The 18,271-nt window shown below is 38.3% G+C and overlaps 1 protein-coding gene across 1 annotated transcript in view; it reads left to right on the forward strand.

The window, feature by feature from the left end:
- LOC141415471 (uncharacterized) overlaps window positions 1-10,672 on the forward strand; it is a 90,087-nt gene extending 79,415 nt beyond the window's left edge. Inside the window, exons 9-10 of the mRNA XM_074052189.1 lie at window positions 6,518-6,632; window positions 10,553-10,672. Coding sequence (XP_073908290.1) covers window positions 6,518-6,621 — 104 coding nt within the window. The 3' untranslated portion in view covers window positions 6,622-6,632; window positions 10,553-10,672. The remainder of the gene's footprint in view (window positions 1-6,517; window positions 6,633-10,552) is intronic.
- The last annotated feature ends 7,599 nt before the right edge of the window (window positions 10,673-18,271 follow it).

The raw sequence follows: 18,271 nt of genomic DNA on the forward strand, positions 1-18,271 counted from the left end.
GGCAACTATTGCTAGTCATCAGGATCTTTTTTTTAAAGAAATCTCTGACTTAAGTGGTAGAGCGCCTGCCTAGCAACCATAAGGCCCTGCCTTCAAACCCCAGTACTACCAGGGGAAAAAAAAACAAAAAACAAACAAAACAAAAAAACACCTGTCTTGCTCATAGCTGAAGAAGATTTTCCCATGTGAGATAAAGAGCTGTGGCCAGTTTGTCCTGGGAGACTTCCTGACATTACACCAGACCTGATGGGTTTTTGTCTTCTGTGATCAGGAAACAGGCACAGGCACATTCCATATGTTGTGACAAGGGAGGAGGAAGAAAGAAGGACACTCTTAGTGGGTAACAGGTTTATGAGGTAAAGGTGTGATTACCTGACATCTCTTGTCCCTAGGAGGGTCCTTATTTCTATTTCAAAGTGACTTGTGAAGGTGAGAGTGGAGCTCTGGAAGTTCTTTTTAGTTGTTTTTGCTTACTTTACTCAACTGCTATTTTTCTGAAGTATTAATGACTTTTATATTCTCTAAATAAATTGTACCCTTTCTCACCAGATAATGCTCCTTCTGAGTTTACTCGGTTGTTCTAATCTTGAATTGTGTTTTCTCTGATAGTAATATTGCGTTTTGGGGGGGGCGGCCAGGGGACTGGAATTTAAGTTTAGGGCTTCTCACTTGCAAAGCAGGAGCTCTACTGTTTTATCCACACCTCCTGTCCATTTTGCTCTGGTTATTTTGGAGATGAGGTTCCATGAACATTTTGCCCACCTTGAACCTCAGTTCTCCCAATCTCAGCCTTCCAAGTAGCTAGGATTACAGGCATGAGCCACTGGAGCTGTTCCTTGCTACTTCTTGGCACACCTCCTCTTTTTCACCATTGTAGGTGTGTTTAACTATTTTTAAACCTAATAGGTTAGTTTATTCACATTTAGCATAAAAATATCTATATCTGACTGTTCTTTCTATCTTACACTATTTATTTGACATGGTATTTCATCTTTTTCCTTTGTTTTGGTGGTTCATTCAGTTTTCTTCTCATTCTCCATTTCCCTTTTGTTTGAAAGTTCACATTTCTAAACCCACAAACAAAACCAATCTTTTACACCATTACATGAAAACATGACGCTTTTTTCCCAGCAAGACCATTTGTCTATCTCTTACCCACTTACGTTGGTAAGATGAGCCATTATGTGTCACCTCACCTTCTAACCTCCTAATTACTCTTCCTGACAGGTGAGGGGTGGCAACTGTTTAATTCTTTCTTCCCTCAATCCCCACCCTCACCCCCCTTTGATTTTATTCAAGTACATTTAGTTCCTCACCAGAATGACCACTTCCCCTTACATTTATGTACTTTTTTCTATTTTGCTCCTTCTATTTTAAGAATCTTCATAAAATTATTTTTTTCTAAAAAAATAATTGATTTCATTGGCAAATTTTCACCCCTTGATCACACTGTAGTCAGCATTCTTGGGCTCTCGGTTCAGCTAGCTCCAACCTTTGGTCTTTGCCTTGCTCAATTTAGCAAAACTCCTGTCAAGGCTTACTCAGAATCCTCCATTCTCAATATCTAATTGCCATCTCTAATGTGGCATCTGATTAACCTGACCTATCTTTGCCAAGACTCCAGTCAGGTCAGGAAGTAAGAATGACCTGTCCTCTTAGTAATTTTCTGTCTACTGACCACTCCCCACCACCTCCTTGGCTATAAATCTCACTTTTCCTTGTTGTATTAACTTGGCTGTCTCTCTTCTACTACAAAACTCTACTCCAGTAATTCCTGCACCCATTGAGGCAATCCTAAATACAGGCTGCTTTGCCTTTGTGCCAAGTGTCAGACTCTTTTCTCTTTGACATGATGCTATGCAAAATGATTTTATATTAAATGTGTAGAGAACTGTCACAATTTTGAGGGAGATTTCTTTTTCCTACAATTGTTGAATGTTAACATTAAACAATGATTTAATTTGGAGGTGATGAGACAAAATGGAGCTTTCCCATCCCTCAATAAATGACTTAAATTGAAAACTATTACAAGATATGCTTTTTAAAATAGGGGAAATCTGAAAGAAAGAAATTAAATTGAGTACTCTACACCAGGTAATCAATCAATCACAACTGATATACTGGACTTTGAACTCAGGGCCTCTGCTTGCTAGTCAGTTGTGCTACCACTTGAGCCACTTCACCAGTGGTTATTTTTATGGTGGTTATTTTTGAGACCATGGGTCATCCTGACCCATGAGTCTCCTATTTGTGGCTTCCCTGCATAGCTGAGATGACAGGTGAGCTCCCTTCCCCCTCATTCTCTGGTGCTTGTCTCAAACCACGATCCCCCTTATCTCTGCCTCCCAGGTAGTTGTGTCTATAGTCTTGAACCACTGTGCCCAACCTGTATTCACAACTTTAAACCAGCACTGATAGCAAGTGTTTCTCAACAGAAAAAATATTTAGAATATTTAGCAAAAATCATGTCTCACTGTAACGACATGTACATAGCACTTCTTCCCTCATTCTTTGACATTGTTCAAAACCCTTCAATTTTGCATTTTTTTAGCTGATTAGCTCTAATTTAAAAATTTGGGCCTATCTGGACTTCCTGCCCCATGCTTTCTTCACCCCAGTGGTCCTGCACCTGGATACCTTCTGATTCTTCCATCAAAGCCTACTGTTTTATTAATCAGTTAATTAATTTTGCATACTGGGATTTGACCTCAGGGTCTCAGGCTTGCTAGGCAGGCACTCTACCACTTGCCATTCCACCAGTCTTTTTCTGTGTTGGGCATTTTTGAGATAGGATCTCATGAACTAGTTTCCTGGGCTGGCCTCTAAACTTAATCCTCCTTATTTTTGCTTCCTGAATAGCTAGGATTACAGGCATTAGTCACTAGCACACAGCTAAAGCCTACTCTTGAGTAAATTTACTTTTGCACAAATACCTGGTTTCATTTCTAAGAACACTCTTAGGGGAAGGAAAGACATTGTATCAAAGCAATGGATCCCTAATCTGTTCTAGAATTTGAAACATGAGCACTTGAGGAGGTAGAAAGAATATTTGAAGGAGGGCTGCCTTCCTAGTCCACTCTCATGCCAAACTGACAGTGTCTTGACATCATAGTAGGGTGCCAGTTGGTTGAACTAAAAGAAATGCTTCAGTAGATTGACAACTTTTGACATTTTATAATATGGAAGACACTAGTCACATGTGGTTCAAATCCATGTGAATTAAATAAATTAAAAAATTCTGTCCCTCACATTCATTAGCCACATTTCAAGTGTTTGAAAACCAGATATGGCTAGGGACTACTATATAGGATCAGCAGAGCAATAAGACATGTTTATCACCACAGAAAGTTCTACTGGATAGCTTCAGTCTTGATGGCTTAAAATTTCAGACACTTCCCAACATCTGTGATCCACACTGACTCCCAGTGAAAGAGTTAAATTAGAAAACCTCAGTTTTTCACTGAAGAAAACCTTAGCAATTTTTTAGTCTATCCTCTTTATTTTACAGATGAGATAAAGAGGGATTAACATATAATCAGTCTTTGATCTTTCTTGGAAAAATGTAAAATCACTTACTACTTGTGTGTTTTTGCTCAGCAATACTAAGAAAAGTGAGCTGCCTGTGGGCTGTGGATAACTCTGTGTGTTCTTGCTGGTTAAAATAAGACCTGTAAGCTCCGATAGCACTCTATTCAGGCCATTTCTCAAGTCTGTGTTTGAAGCCATCTAGAGGGACGATGCCATCTTTCCCTCTAGGACAAAAATTAAACTTACTTACTACATACAGAATCCGTGGATTCCCCAAGCTCTGTGTTCCCTTGATGCGGGCGCAGTATTCATCTGAGCCCCACCATGAAACACAAGACTTAAGGACTTGGGAGAAATAATGCAAATGGCAGGTGCTCAAAGGACTGACAAGTCAGTCCTTTGTCTCTGAGCCAGGAGTCTTCTGTCATCTGCCAGCATCAATAAGTCAATTATAGGCTGACTTAGCTTGTGTGTAAGGTAAAATCAAACCCTCGACACAACACATAACATCCCTTCTAAATGAAGCAAATTACTAATGAAAAATACATAGATTGAGTTTAAAACATTAAGGCCACGTGTCTTATGTGACATCTTATAGAACTCAAAAGACTATTTCCAGAAATATTCAGTTATCAAAAATTAGTTTGATTCTCATGGAAGTGTGGTTGTATGCTTACATGGAAGTGTAAGTCTTTACAAACTATGGATTTTTTTTTGTGGGAGAAAGTGCAGAGACATATCTTCAGGTCCTATACTCTCCATTTTGATTCTTTTCTTTTTTAAGTTTGTGGTTTAAAATATACAAGAAACAAAATCAAAAGAGTAATAATATCAAAGTCTATGGAGAAAAAAAAAAGCCTAACAAAAATAATAGGTCAGCATGACTGGACTGCAGTATTTTAAGTGTTCACATTCTTTGACTACGTCGCTGATAAAATCCAAAGAAAATCTGAAATCTAGAGTTTACATTTAAGCATGTTTACACTGAGTTGATCTTGAGAAAATCAACCTGAATTGTCTTCATTAAGTAAGACTGTCAGACATGGCAAGACAATCACAGCATATTAAATAATAATAAATTAGATCAACTGTGTTCCATTGTTTTATGGCACTTGCTCACATGCTAGCCTATGTTCCCTGTTAATATCCAAGTTTATGATGCTGAGTGTAGCGTCACTCTTGTTTGTAGTCTTCCTTGGTGACAATTTGTACCTTGATTGCCACTTACTGTGGAGTTAGTATTAAAATAAGACAAGGAGCTTCTCTCAGCACAATAAGCATTTCCAGAGTAAATGCTCACCAAATATCTTTCAATGAATGGATGAGTCATTGACACCCAGGGCTATGAGGATGAATATTGATGATGTAGCACTGCACACCTTGAGTAACTTTCTTTGGAAAATTAATGGCTTCTCTATTCCCAACTTGGTGGTCTGTTTTACTGTAAGTTAAAAGAATAAAAGTATTTTCTGTATAACTCTAAATTTGAAATAAAATTATACTCTTGGTATAAAGACTAAATAATCTGAAAGTAGAAAAAGTCTTAAGAGAAGAACCCATCCTATAGTACAGTTGTCCAAAATATGAAATGTTTTATGAATTTCTGTTTTTTATTTCTACCCCTGGGCATAGGTAAAATGAATATTTGTAATTCTCTGAGGCCAGTTGCTTCAGACTAGATACTTCACTGCTCAATTTCAACTTAAATTCTTTTGTTTTGTTTTTGAGACACGGTCTCTCTATGGCTGGCCTCAAACTCAAGATCCTCCTGCCTTAACCTTCCAAGTGCTAGGATTACAGGTGTGTGGTAACCATGCGTGGCTGTTTCTTTAAATTTTTATACCCTAAGTTTCATGTCTTTGAATATACTTTTCTTGAATAAAACATTAACATTTTTCCACTCCATGTACTTATTTATGTGGAGGGCAACACGAATGTATGTAATGAATACTGTTGTTCTAATTTCAGAAGTATCAGGCTACACAGGGCATGGGCAGAGTTCAAGCTGTATTCCTCTGCTGAAGAAATTCACATTTCCTTATCAACACAAAGGTAGCTTTATCAATGAACGGAGATCCCTGGAGTTAATGTTGTGTGCCTGCTTTGATGACAGTTCACTTGCCAAGAAGTCTTATGAAAAGCCCATGACTGGTGATGGATGATTGCCAAGTGAGAAGAGACTGGCCAGGAGTTTTCAAGGGGATACCTGTGCTCATCTCCCAGATAGCTCTGCTCATGATTGCATGAGTACTCAGACGAGAGTAAAATTTGTACCTTGATTGTCACTCACTGTGGAGTTAGTATTAAAATAAGATAAGGAGCTTCTCTCAGCATAATGAGCACTTCCAGAGTTTGAGAGGGAGTAGGTAAAATGCAAGAGAAGAGACTCACGGAACTTCACCAGGGGGACTATGAAGAAGATGAGGAACAACAGAGAATGAAAGTTGAAATTAAAATTGCAGGATGTCACTTTATCAGGTTACAGGTGCTCAAATCTCAGAGAACCAGACTATTCACTGAGAACTTGCATCTGTGGTAAAGAGGTTAAACTCCAATGCCCTTGGGCCAGAGCAGGGAATAAAGCCCCTGATGGGGTCAGAAAAGGACCAATAGGAGGAGTGAATAGACTGCCAAACCGAAGAAGGCAGGATTCTTCCAAAGAAATTGAAAAAATACTTCCACAATTTTGTGAGCAAAAGAAACTCTGTCTGTGGACCAGATATGGCTTCTGGGCTTTAAGTTTGTGACATCTGCTGTCAAAGAACTCTTCAAAAGATAAACTATTCCTATGCTTTCAGGAAGGTAAAGGAACCCTATGGCCATGTGACTATTAAGTGGCAGATTCTGGGAGAGGAGTTCAAGTCTGCTGACTGCAGAGCCAGTGTTCTCCTCACTTGGGACTGAGATGAGGAAACAATGAGCATAAAGGAGGTGATGGATAAGGCAACATCCAGCTGTCTGAGTGATGATGTGCTTTTTTCTTTCTCAGATTCAGAAGTATTGCCAAGTCTTACTTCAGAAAAGCAGATGGTGTTTTGCTGTTGTATGACGTTACATGTGAGAAAAGCTTTCTTAACGTACGAGAATGGGTAGATATGGTTGAGGTAAGGAACCAAAATGAAGAAACAGAAAATTACATGGGAGTATTGTAGACCATCTTGGAAAGTGCTCTTGTTTTTCCTTTCTGCAGGGAACTTGACTAGAATTCATTGATTCAAGCCATCAAGAAAATGGCATGCTAGAGGCAGTGTTTCCAGTATACTTGGCAGCACTTCCTTAGGCGTTACACAAAGCCAAGGACACTATAGGAGGTAGCTTCTGGAAATAAAACTTACAAGATTTTTTATAGATAAAGTCATTTTTTGGATGTAATCAATGTAAAAGGCAAATAAGCTAAAAAGCAAATAAGAAGGTGGTGGTTTGGGTGTCCAGTGTGGCAGGGTATGTGAGCATGTGCAGAGAGCCAAAGTCCACTGCAACTATGTTCTCAACCTTAATCAGGTTGTGTTGTGGGGTACTTAGACATCTGAAATACCAATTGGCATTTTTAATATCTGAGGTGATATCTGTGGTTAAACAAGATGGTGATTTTCATGTGAGGAACTTTCCTATCACTTAGTTTCATGGTAAATAATTTTTAAAAGCAGGAAATGATTTTGACCATATTTAGTGTGCTGTCAACACGTATGAGTCGATAATAAACTGTAGTTCAATCTTTGGTTCAGCATAGTTTCTTAAAATAAAATAGTGTCTAATAAAACTATTCAATTAAGTAGGTGTCATCTATAATTTTAAGCAGACATTAAATTACAGTAGTGGTTAAACAGGACTGATTAGTTTATGATCTCAAGTTATCCTCTGGAATGTAATGTTTTCTTTCTAACTAAAGAAGTAATAAGAGAAATACCTAATTGTAGTTGGCAATAAGAATTCAATAATAATAAATAAATATGAATGTGGTTCTACCAAAATATAACTTAAAATCACTATAATTCAATAAAAGTACATTCATATTTATGTACTTTTTACTTCACAAAAATCTCCATGCTATATTCACTTCTCTAATATCTAAGAAAGAAAGAAACATTACTCTCAATTATTAAGAGAAACTTAAGGTGTAGAGTATATGGTACTGTTTAGATTTATTGAATGGTTAGGGATATAATGAGGCTTTTTTTGGAATTTCTGATTCTATACTGGTTGCTACTTTGATAAAGCACCAGAGCAAGAGGCAGATTAGTAGAAGCTTTTGATTGATGAATGCCAAGATACAGTTAGTGTGTACATGAAAGGTAGCTACTCACAGGAACATTGCTAGAGCAATGCATCCTGAGCAAAACTTTTCATTGTTGAAATGTTGGGCTTAGTATTCATTGTAAATCTTTGGATTATGTTCAAGAAAAGGAGGCACAAAAGGCAAGGTCAGCCACAGAGAAAAAGCCCTTATGTAAAGAGGCCCACAACCAGAATTGTTAAGCACGTGTGTAGCAAATAACCCTTTCAGCCATTGGTTTCACCTTTTCACAGAATCTGAAAGGAAGAAAACTGTATTCAATGAGTTCTTAAATTTGTTATTGGAAAAAAGTAGAAAATGTGAGGCATTTGAGTTTCACTGTAGAAAAAGTATGGGCTCATTGAAACATCTCCATGACTTTTTCTAACTTGGGCTATACTATAAGGACCATTTATGTGACCGCTCTAAGTTGGGTAGAAATGAATGGTGCCATGTCTGAGATAGGCCATAGGATTGAAAAGCAGTAGACTGTCAGTGGTGAGTGCACTCTTTGAGTTGGTAGTTGGCATACCTTGATTGAAAGCCATTGAGTTATAAGATATTATAATAAAATTGTGGATAAAATAAAATTATGGCTATGTATTTGCCTATCTTGAATAATTTGTTGAATGAATAATTAGGTAAGAGCTAAATGGAGATACTTGAACTGTAAGATTTCTCCTGACTTTTCCATATTCAAAATTATGGCTGGGCATGGTGGTTCAAGCCTGTAATCCTAGCTACTTAGGAGGCAGAGATCAGGAAGGTTGCAGTTCTAGGACAGCCTGGCTAAAAAATTCTGTGAGACTGTATCTCAGCCAATAAAATCTGGGCACTGTAGAACACACCTGCCTTCCCAGTTACATGGAAAGTACAAATATAAGGGTTTCGATCCAGGCCTGCCTGGGCATAAAGCAAGACTCTACCTCCAAAATAACTACTGCAAAAGGGGCTGGGGCATGGGGTAGAACACCTGTGTAGCAAGCATGAGGCTCTGAGTTCAACCTTCAGGATCACAAAACCAACAAACACACACACAAAATGTTTTTCTAGTTCCCAGTGTGTACATGTACAATTTTAGGTGCCTGCGATGTATCAGCTAATAAAGCAAAGTGTCTTATTCTTAATGGCCCTTGTTTTCTAGTGGCAGAGACAGATAACAACCAACAAATAAGGACAGAAAGTAACTAATGTTACAGGAACAAAATTGCTACATGCAGTGTCCTGTAATGGAGTGGGCAGCAGTTTTTGTTAGGTGGTCAGGGTAGCCTCAGAGGCTTAAGAGGGTGATGCTTAAGTCAGACTTGAAGAGGTGCCAGTTTTTACCTCTGTGACTTTGGGAAGTCATTTAGATGCTCAGCTTCCAGGTCAACTTAAGTGAACTTTTGATTAATGATTACACAATGAGTCCTGAGGAGTTCATCAAAGAAGACAATTCATTAATAGTTGGAGCAGTTAGTTTATGGGAGGACCTTTCGCTCCTTTCTCTGCTTTGCTTTAGCTAAACTCATGTGCCCAGTCAAAGATTAATTGTCCGAAGAGTACAGAAGTCTAACAAAGCTTCATGTTAAGGCTCCTGTCTTGGTTTGGTACCAGGTGTACCATCAATCTGAATGAGTACCCGATATATCTTTAGTCACTTCAAAGAGAAATTTCCACATTTGGGTCAGGATTGCCACTCCTATTGATTACTAACCAGAAACTTATTTTCTGTGCTAGTTAACTCATATTCTTTTATTCTCATTGTAACCTGATTAGGTAGAAAATGTGCTTATGAACCCTTTCATCTTACAGATAGAGAAATGGTGGCAGAAGCTTCGAGAAAATTGCCTGGTCTTATATAGCCAGTGAGTGGCCAACTGATGAGATTGCCTGGGTTTCAGACTTAGCCTTGCTCTCAAACCTTAGGCACCACTGAGAGTGCATGCTGGGAGAGCAGGTCAATTTGCATATGCTGATTGGGAGCATTAGCTTTAGACTTTTTTATTTGGAATGACTGACAGTTGGCTCAATAAGAAAACTGTTGACCTTTAGGACTTAAATATTTTGCTTTTTTTCTAAACCAAACAGTGGTAAATGTGGAATTTTCAAGGCCCAGTTTTGTCCCATGGTAGTTGAATAATTACTTGTGTTTTGCACCTGGGATAATGAAGTTTACTTGTAGTTGTAGAGCATTGTATGGGCATCCAGCCAAATGTCTGTGCTCACTCCTCTTAAGTTTATTTTGGTTTGTAGAGCTTTGAGGGTTACAGATAGGAAATTAGATACATATTTTCTTTGCTGTAAATCTGATTGATCTGGGTAACTTTTACCCTTTTTATTACCCAACCATGGAGCATTGAGTAGTTGCGGCATTATACAATCAGTTTGGGCCCAGGCCTTGGCCCTTACATGTTATCATTTAACCTCTCTGAATTTTAGTTTGCTCACCTGAAATTGGGAACAATGTATGGCAGTGTTTAGAAATATTTTGAGGCTTAATGATAGTTAACTTAAATATAATGTTAATAATTGTATTGTTGAAATTGGCAATGAGACTTGGGCATTCATAATAAATGTATACTTTGCTCTTCCAAAATATGTCATAAAATGATTATGAATGCAGCGGTACTGTGTTCATGTTTATGCAGCATCTGACACATTGGGCAGTAGGACAATGGCAGCTGCTGCTGTTATGACTGTTGTTACTGTTGTCATTTAATTTGTTCAATATTTGATGTATACCGAATTGGGTTTTTTTCTTCATTGTAGGATGCAACTCATGAAACTATTCCTATCATGTTGGTTGGAAACAAAGCTGATCTTCATGACACTGCTGCTGCAGAAGGACAAAAATGTGTCCCAGGATATTTTGGAGAAAAACTGGCCATGGTAAGCATGAGGATAGGTTGGAACTGGAAGAAAACCTAGGCTTTTCACTTTTGTCTACCTTTGCATAAGAGGTTGTTGATAAACCTCCACCCTGTTTGACAAGACATCTGTGGTGTTTATCTAGTGGAGTTTCCAGTGCCTTGCTCCTTCATGAAGGTAACTCATTATTGCTAGAAGTAAAATTCTCCAGAAGGCAAGATGATCCCATCATCATTTTCTACCATTGACTGTCATTGACAAGAATCAATAAAATGAATGCCTCATCTTCTTTTGACTTTCACCCACTTCCTAGAATCTTTCTTGATTCTAGAACTCCAGAGGAAGGAAAATAGAATGAGCTTTCTGTTTTGTAAAAATGGGCTTTGTTCCAGAGGGTTGCCATGCTGAGGGCAGAATATGGTGCAGTGTATTGTGTAGGTATTCCTCTTAACATTTCTGCTTATTTGGAATACTCTGAAATTATTTTGGTTTATGGATTTGCATAGTGGATTAAGTTGACACCTGTGTAAATTACTACTGTAGGCAATGTTTCACTCATTACTTTAAGCTGGAAAATCTTGTTTTAATATTAGAATTGCAGACCAAATATGACAAATATTAAAACTAGACAATTAAATGCATAAGAGATACATTCGACACATGCTTAATTGTGTCCACAATGTGATCAGCACTTCAGTATATGCTGGACAAAGATCAGAGAGCAAAGAAGACAGTCCTTGCTCTTGCATTGTTTACTGCCTGGGGGAGACAGACATTAAAGTCATGAAGTCTATGTGGCAGAATCTGTTCCACATGGTCCCTCTCAGATCTAGAAATTCTTGGTTCCTGCCAGTTGTATTCCTCTTCAGTTCCCAAAGTTTGCTTCCTACTGCATATCATGACTTTCATCCTCCTGTAACCTCTGTTTCACCCTGCACATCTTGGATACCTGGCTACAGAAGTCAGGTGCAACATCACCTATTTCCACTAGACATACCTTCATTTGTGACGTGCATAATTTTCTATGCATTTGGGGGCTGCTCAGTACAGATCTTATTGTGAAGTCTTTCACCACTGTTACCCTCTTCTCACTCTCTCTGTTCCACAGCAGTTATCAAATTCTCCCCTTGTCCTACACAGAATATTTAACCCACATTCAAGCCCACAAGACACCCAATTTTCCTTTCTTAAGAGAAAATGTCTCCCACTTATTAGACAAAGACTTAAACAGAATTCCAGCAATTACAGTTATGGCAAACACTATCCAGAGAAAACCTCTGTGAGGTTCTATGATAGGGAGACCTGAAGACATGTTGAAGATTAGAAACTTCTTAATCTTAACTTCACGGAAAGGTTACCTAGAAGTAAAAAGAAGCAGGAAGGAATCAGACTGTTGGAGAGGGTAGTTGAGGTAGAGGGTTGTATAGGTAATTGGAAGAACAGATACAAAGATCCCAAAGTAAGTAGGATTTTGGGGCACTAGTGAAATACAGGAAAGCTAGAGAAACTGGAGGCTTGTGATTGAGGGGGTACAATGGAAGGTAAGGCTGGGAGATTAGCCAACGTCACAACAAGCAAGGCCTGGTTGGTCATGTAAAAGCATTTGAACATATCCTGAAGAAGAATGGGACTGAAAGATTTAGAACAGAAGAATGATATGAGCAGTTATTATAAACATAACTGCTGGGAGGATAAACAAAAGAGGACTAGACCATGGTCTAGTAACACAGAGACTGCTGGCTTCTGATGAGAGATGATAGTGTGAAAGAGGGTAGCCTAAGCTTCCAGCCCAAAGCAGGCAGACTTTTGATGGACATTTAATTCCTGAGTGGTTACCATAAGCTCTCATTTTTATCTCTCTGAAATTAATTGATAGAAAACATTTAGTATTAAGTGTATGACTGTTGGAAGAAAAACATGAAATTTTATATTTTTCAGGCAAAATAAAAATCATCTAAGAGGTATTCTTGGAATAACTATACTCAGGCTTGTTATTTGTTTTAAGTACTGAAACTCTGAATTCAATTTCTTACCTATTAGTCATTTTTAGCATGCTCAACATGAAAATATAATTTGTTTTATTTTTTTTATAACTAAAACTTCAGGAGAACCACTTGAAGCCTTAACTTAATTGTGTTTACTTCTTTTCTGCAGACCTATGGGGCATTATTCTGTGAAACAAGTGCCAAAGATGGATCCAATGTAGTGGAAGCTGTTCTCCATCTTGCTCGGTAAGGATGTGCCTTGCATTTCAAAAACTAGATTGGGTTTAGTTTGAATTTTCATTTAGCTAATGTATGTGTCAGATTCCTTGGCCATAACATGCATTTAGAATATACATTCCAAAACACTGTCCTGTCTTTCATTTATGGTAGGAGAAACAAATACACATGGATACTATAAAATCCAGAAATATTGCTCATTTATTTATGAACATTGGCAAAATATCATCAGTGCCAAATGAAACAGGTGCATCTGAGGTGTTGTTGACATTTTTGCAAGATGTCACCACAAAGATAATAGTTGACTTGTAGGAGTCATCTCCAGGAATTATTATGAATACAGCTAATTATGACATTTTCATAAGTAAAGGGGGAAAAAACTTAACAAAGCAAATTGTACATCATGCCAGTTGAAATCACTTTGTCAAAATTATTACCAAGGTAATTATTCAGCTAAGGCAATGGTGTTAATCATAAATTATATTTTGGGATGTAGATTACAATGAAAATTGCATCATTAAATAACTTATATGTAAATGTGCATGTTTTAATTGTTGAAGAGTTCTTAGGAAATAACAAACAGCAGCTAGATTTCTCTTTGTGCTTTGTTTATCTAATACAGATGGAAAGATTTTTTCTGGCCTAAAGTGATTATATACCCCCCTCCATGCACACACAAGAGAATAAAAAGTAAAAATATGCATAAGCAACATGTAGGACAGTGATTTCTAATAGCAGCAAACCTAGATATGCAATCCTTGTCTTGACTATTTGTGAGGTTTTGTGAGAATCCTTAGTAGGATAATTGATCTCTTTTAATAAACATTGGCATTTAAACTACTTTGCAGCTTTGTCAATGCTACTTTTCAATGACTTGGTATTTAGATGTCTGATAGACTAGATTTCTATTAGCAGAGAGTGCTTGAGCTAGGGCCTAGGACTAGATGGCTACCTTCACTTGAAAAAACATGGTAACAGACCCCAGGACTCAGGTGGCCTGTGTCACTTCAGTTTATGGCAGATGTCCTGGGCTCATATTCAGTATCTTGAACATCTTCCCCTTTGACATCAGTCCATGAGAAATGGCTATGTCCTACAACAGTAGAAATCACTTTTGTTAAAGCAAAAATATAGTAGACTCTGAGTGTATCATAGAACAGGTAGTAATAAGGCAAACATCTAAACATGTATAGATCCATGTGTTCCATAGATTTTTTTGTCTGTGTTTAGTAAGAGAATCTTGTAATAACACTTGTCAGAAAAGAGTCAGAGTAACACCTTTATATATTTAGTCAAATAATGGATTCCATGTGCCTCTTGTACATAGAGAAAATCAACTGTTTGGTTAAACAAACTACAAAATGCAGTATTTCCTTTAGAAAAGATGGAATAACTTACTCAATTGGCAGATTTTTCACTCTTCAAACAATTGTGCTGGTGTTCTGTGAATATGTACCTGAGGATTCCTGGGTGGAGGTGATGTAGCTGCTGGTGCAGGTAGATAGGGCTGGAGAAAAACCCACAGGTCTTTAGAGCATCATTGGGCCAAGGTTCAGTGAGAGCTGGGTGCTGCCTTAGTCTTGGCCTGTGAGTACTGCATTGCTACCACCTCATCCTTGGAAAGGATGCTTCTACAGGGTGAGTGTCTCCAATCCAAAACTCTGAAATGCTAAGCGTTCCAAAATCTGAAATTTGGGGAGTATGAGCATTCATTGTCACAATTTTTGAATTTTGGAACATTTCAGATTTTTGGATTGTTTTGAATTTATATACTCCAAAGTTTGCAAAATTCTGAAATCTGAGGAACTTCCAGGACCAAGCATTTTGGATAAGAGATTCTCAAGCTGAACTTGGTTATTGGCTGCTATCCAGCATATTGGAAGATTTTGGTAGGAGGAGACTCAAAGTCCATTCTTAAATCTTCTCCTAAATAGCCATAGAGTCTTTAACAAGTCTGTCTTACTTTAGGTGTCTCTCATCTGTAGAATAAGGAAAGAGGCTGAATAAAACAATCTCAAAAGTGCTTTCCAACACTCACAGTCTATGACTGTCCATACTGTACTGAATAATGTAATCTCTATTTAGTGCCAGTTGGGTTTGGGGGTCATATTAAAGTTAAATTGGTACTTAGTGCCCTGGTCACACCCCAAGTGTGGACTCTTCTCTTTATTGTATCATAAAGATGGGAGCGGCCTTTGCTGCCTGCTTCTTCCCCATCTGCTTGCACTGAGACTGCTGAGTCAGCCAGGCATTGGCTGTGTTTTCAGTGTAGCTTAGAAACCAGCTTTTGTTTATTTACTTAAAACAACTGCTGTGCAAAGGCACTTTGATAACAAGGTCACCTCAACTGTGTAATGGTCAGAATGTAGTTACTTTTTATGCTTTAGACAAAGAAATTACACAAGCTTCTTGTAAATCACTTAAAATGGAGTTTTTGTTGTTGTGTGTTATTGTATTATGGCTTCATTTGGGCAATGTGTTAAATATAAAAATTATGAATAAAGCAAATATGCAAAGTCTTTAATTGATTTATGCTCTGCCTTCAGATTTGCTTGTAAAAGTGCTCAAGTCTAAAATGGAAATGTTAGTCTCCCCTTAATAATATTTGCTTTGAGGTTCAATAATGTCTGCATTATTATGAGAATTTAGGATCTGCATGGTCCTGTACTGGGATCAATGGGATATCAAGGGACTAAAATGCAGGCCTTGCATTTAACAATACAGGGAACAAAAAGAAAATATAGGACCCTCAAGCCATACAGTATGTTGTAGCTGGTAGACGCCATTGGACTTCCCTCAAGGGAGAGATGCAAATTGTCTTGTGAGGATCCTATGATTATTATACTTGTTTTATAGGGAAAGAAATCTGGGAATTAGAATGTTTAATCAACGTGGTTAAATTTTCAAAGCTAGAAGGTAGCAAAATTGGGACTTTTCACTACTGGCCTGAATCACCAGTTGGCCCTTCAATTTCGGTCAACTTAGGGCTCCATTCTGCACTCCTGCCCCTCTCCCTCTCCTTCTTCTTCTTCCTCTCCCTTTCTCTCTCATCTCTCTGCCTCTCTCTCTCTCTTTCTCTGACTGTCTCTGCCTTATGGCTTCTGAAACCATCTTCAGCTGATCACTTCTTGTTTCCATATTTTTAACCCTCTTTTTTTTTTAATGCCATAAACATATTCTGAGCCACCAACTGGAAGTTCCATAGATGTAATGACTATGTGTCCAAATCCAAAAGTGTTACCGTTTCTTTAAATTTGTTCTTCATTCTTCCTTTTTTTAGGAATCTACCAAATTGTAATTAACCCAGTTACTCAAGCTCAATCTTGATTCCTTTCCTGTCCTCTCTTGCTTTACCTCCTACCTCCAATGGGTTCTGAGCTCTGTTGATGTTCAGTCTATGCAATGCTATCTCTCTCTCTCTGCTTTGGGTCAGGCCTCAAAATTTCCTAGCTTGGTGCAGGAGGTTCTATCTTAGATTATCTCCAGTATCAGTTCATCCCATGCTCTAATCACAGTATTTCTCTTTTCATTGTTGGGCATGGAACCCAGAGCCTCGTGCAAGCACTGTACCACTGAGCCACATCCCAGCTCCAGAATAGTCTTTGCAAATAAAACTTCAACCAATATTTATTTTCTTGCTCACAACCCTATGCCAGTGCCATGTTTACAACATAAAGTCCAAGCTCCTTAGCATGGGCCCATAGTCCTCCAGGTCTCACCTTACCTACGTCTCTAGTTGAATCCCTCATTTCAAAATAATGGTAATCTACAGCCAAAGAAAACTGTGTCTAATTGTGACTGAGCTTTTTACGACACAATGACCAAGACTTTGTGTTTGGAAATTTATGAGTTTTCCATGTATTTTCTACCATCTCCGTAACAAATTCACATAGATCTTTCATAAGATAGTGGCCTTTTTTGTCAGTGTTGCCTTTTAAAAGAAATTTAGGAAGAAGCAAGGGAATATTTTTGTTTTCCTGGGATTTTAACCATCCATTGTTATCTCCATTATCATGTGTAATTAAAAAATAGAAAACCGTGGGTATTCCTTGGGTATGGAAGCAGGGCCTAGCATGTTGGAGTGAACTGCACATGTGGCAGACCATCGGGCATCCTGACACCTCAGAAGAGAGGGGTGGAAGGAGATTGGCCTGGTCCTTAGAATACAGACACTGGAGCCATTGTCATGGTTTCAATCCCATTTCTCAATTCATGTGACCTAAGGAAAATTTCTTAACTTCTTTTTGTCTTTATTTCCTCACATATACAATGGGGCACAACAAATTTACAGACTCTTGTGAAGAGTAAGTATGTTGACACCTACAAAGAATTTAGAACAATGTCTAGGTTGCTCACGCAAACACTCGGCATTGCTGGTTTTATTTCTACAGAGCCATCTGTAATTTAGTTTTGTACCTGAGTAATCTTTTCCTTCCATTCCTCAGGGAAGTGAAGAAAAGAACCGAGGAAGATGACAGCAAATCCATCACCAGTCTGGCTGGGACCGGTTCCAAAAAGTCAGCACAGATGAAGAACTGTTGTAATGGTTAAGTCCCAACCATCCTCTGCCTGTGGTGGCTTCATTTTCAGAAAACTGAAACTTGTGACTTGTTTGGTTACACAATCAAGTGGCATATTCTAATGACACTGCCCTATAGAGAGTTGCAGTGTGGGAAATCTGAACTGTGCTTTCTAGTCCCTCTGGAACCTCAGCTCTTCTTTGCTGTGTCTCAGTGAGCAATCTCAGCCCTCCTGTCCTTTTGATGAGTATTAAAACATAATGTGCTAATGTTTTTAATGTGGTTTAAAAATCGCATACTCAGGTCAAAGCTACAGAAGAAACCACTGACATAATTGGCATAGATTCATGAGGTGGCAGAGTGTAGTTAAACTACAATGGTGTTTACTTACAATATTTGACACTAGAGCACTCATAGAAGACTGTTCTCACCCTAGCTTCACTGTTCACTGCCCTGGTGATCCTGGCCATGTCACCTGTCCATGCTAGATTTCTTTCCTCTCTATGAATCAAGCAGCTTGGCCTCAAGACCTCGCAGGCCTCCACACCTCTCAGATAAGGACTCTGATTATCCCTGCTTTTTTTTATTTTTAAATACTGGGGTATTTATTTTTCTCTTTTCTGAAATGAGACCAGGATTTAATTGAAAAATGGTAATATTTTAGGCTCTGATGGAAAAAGAAAATTTTTTATGTGAAAAGAAAACATGTATGAAAAGTTGTATGTAGAAACAAGGATATTTATAATCACAGAAGCCACACACACGGAAAGTACAATGTCAGGAAAGTGTCTCCCCTGCAAATACACACCAGTCTGTGGTTTCCAGCAGCTTAGGGAAAGAGGGCAGCTGGGCCTAGTTGTTAGTGGGTGTGTGAGCTC

Source organism: Castor canadensis, chromosome 13, assembly GCF_047511655.1.
Source record: "Castor canadensis chromosome 13, mCasCan1.hap1v2, whole genome shotgun sequence".
Taxonomy (NCBI): Eukaryota; Metazoa; Chordata; class Mammalia; order Rodentia; family Castoridae; genus Castor; species Castor canadensis.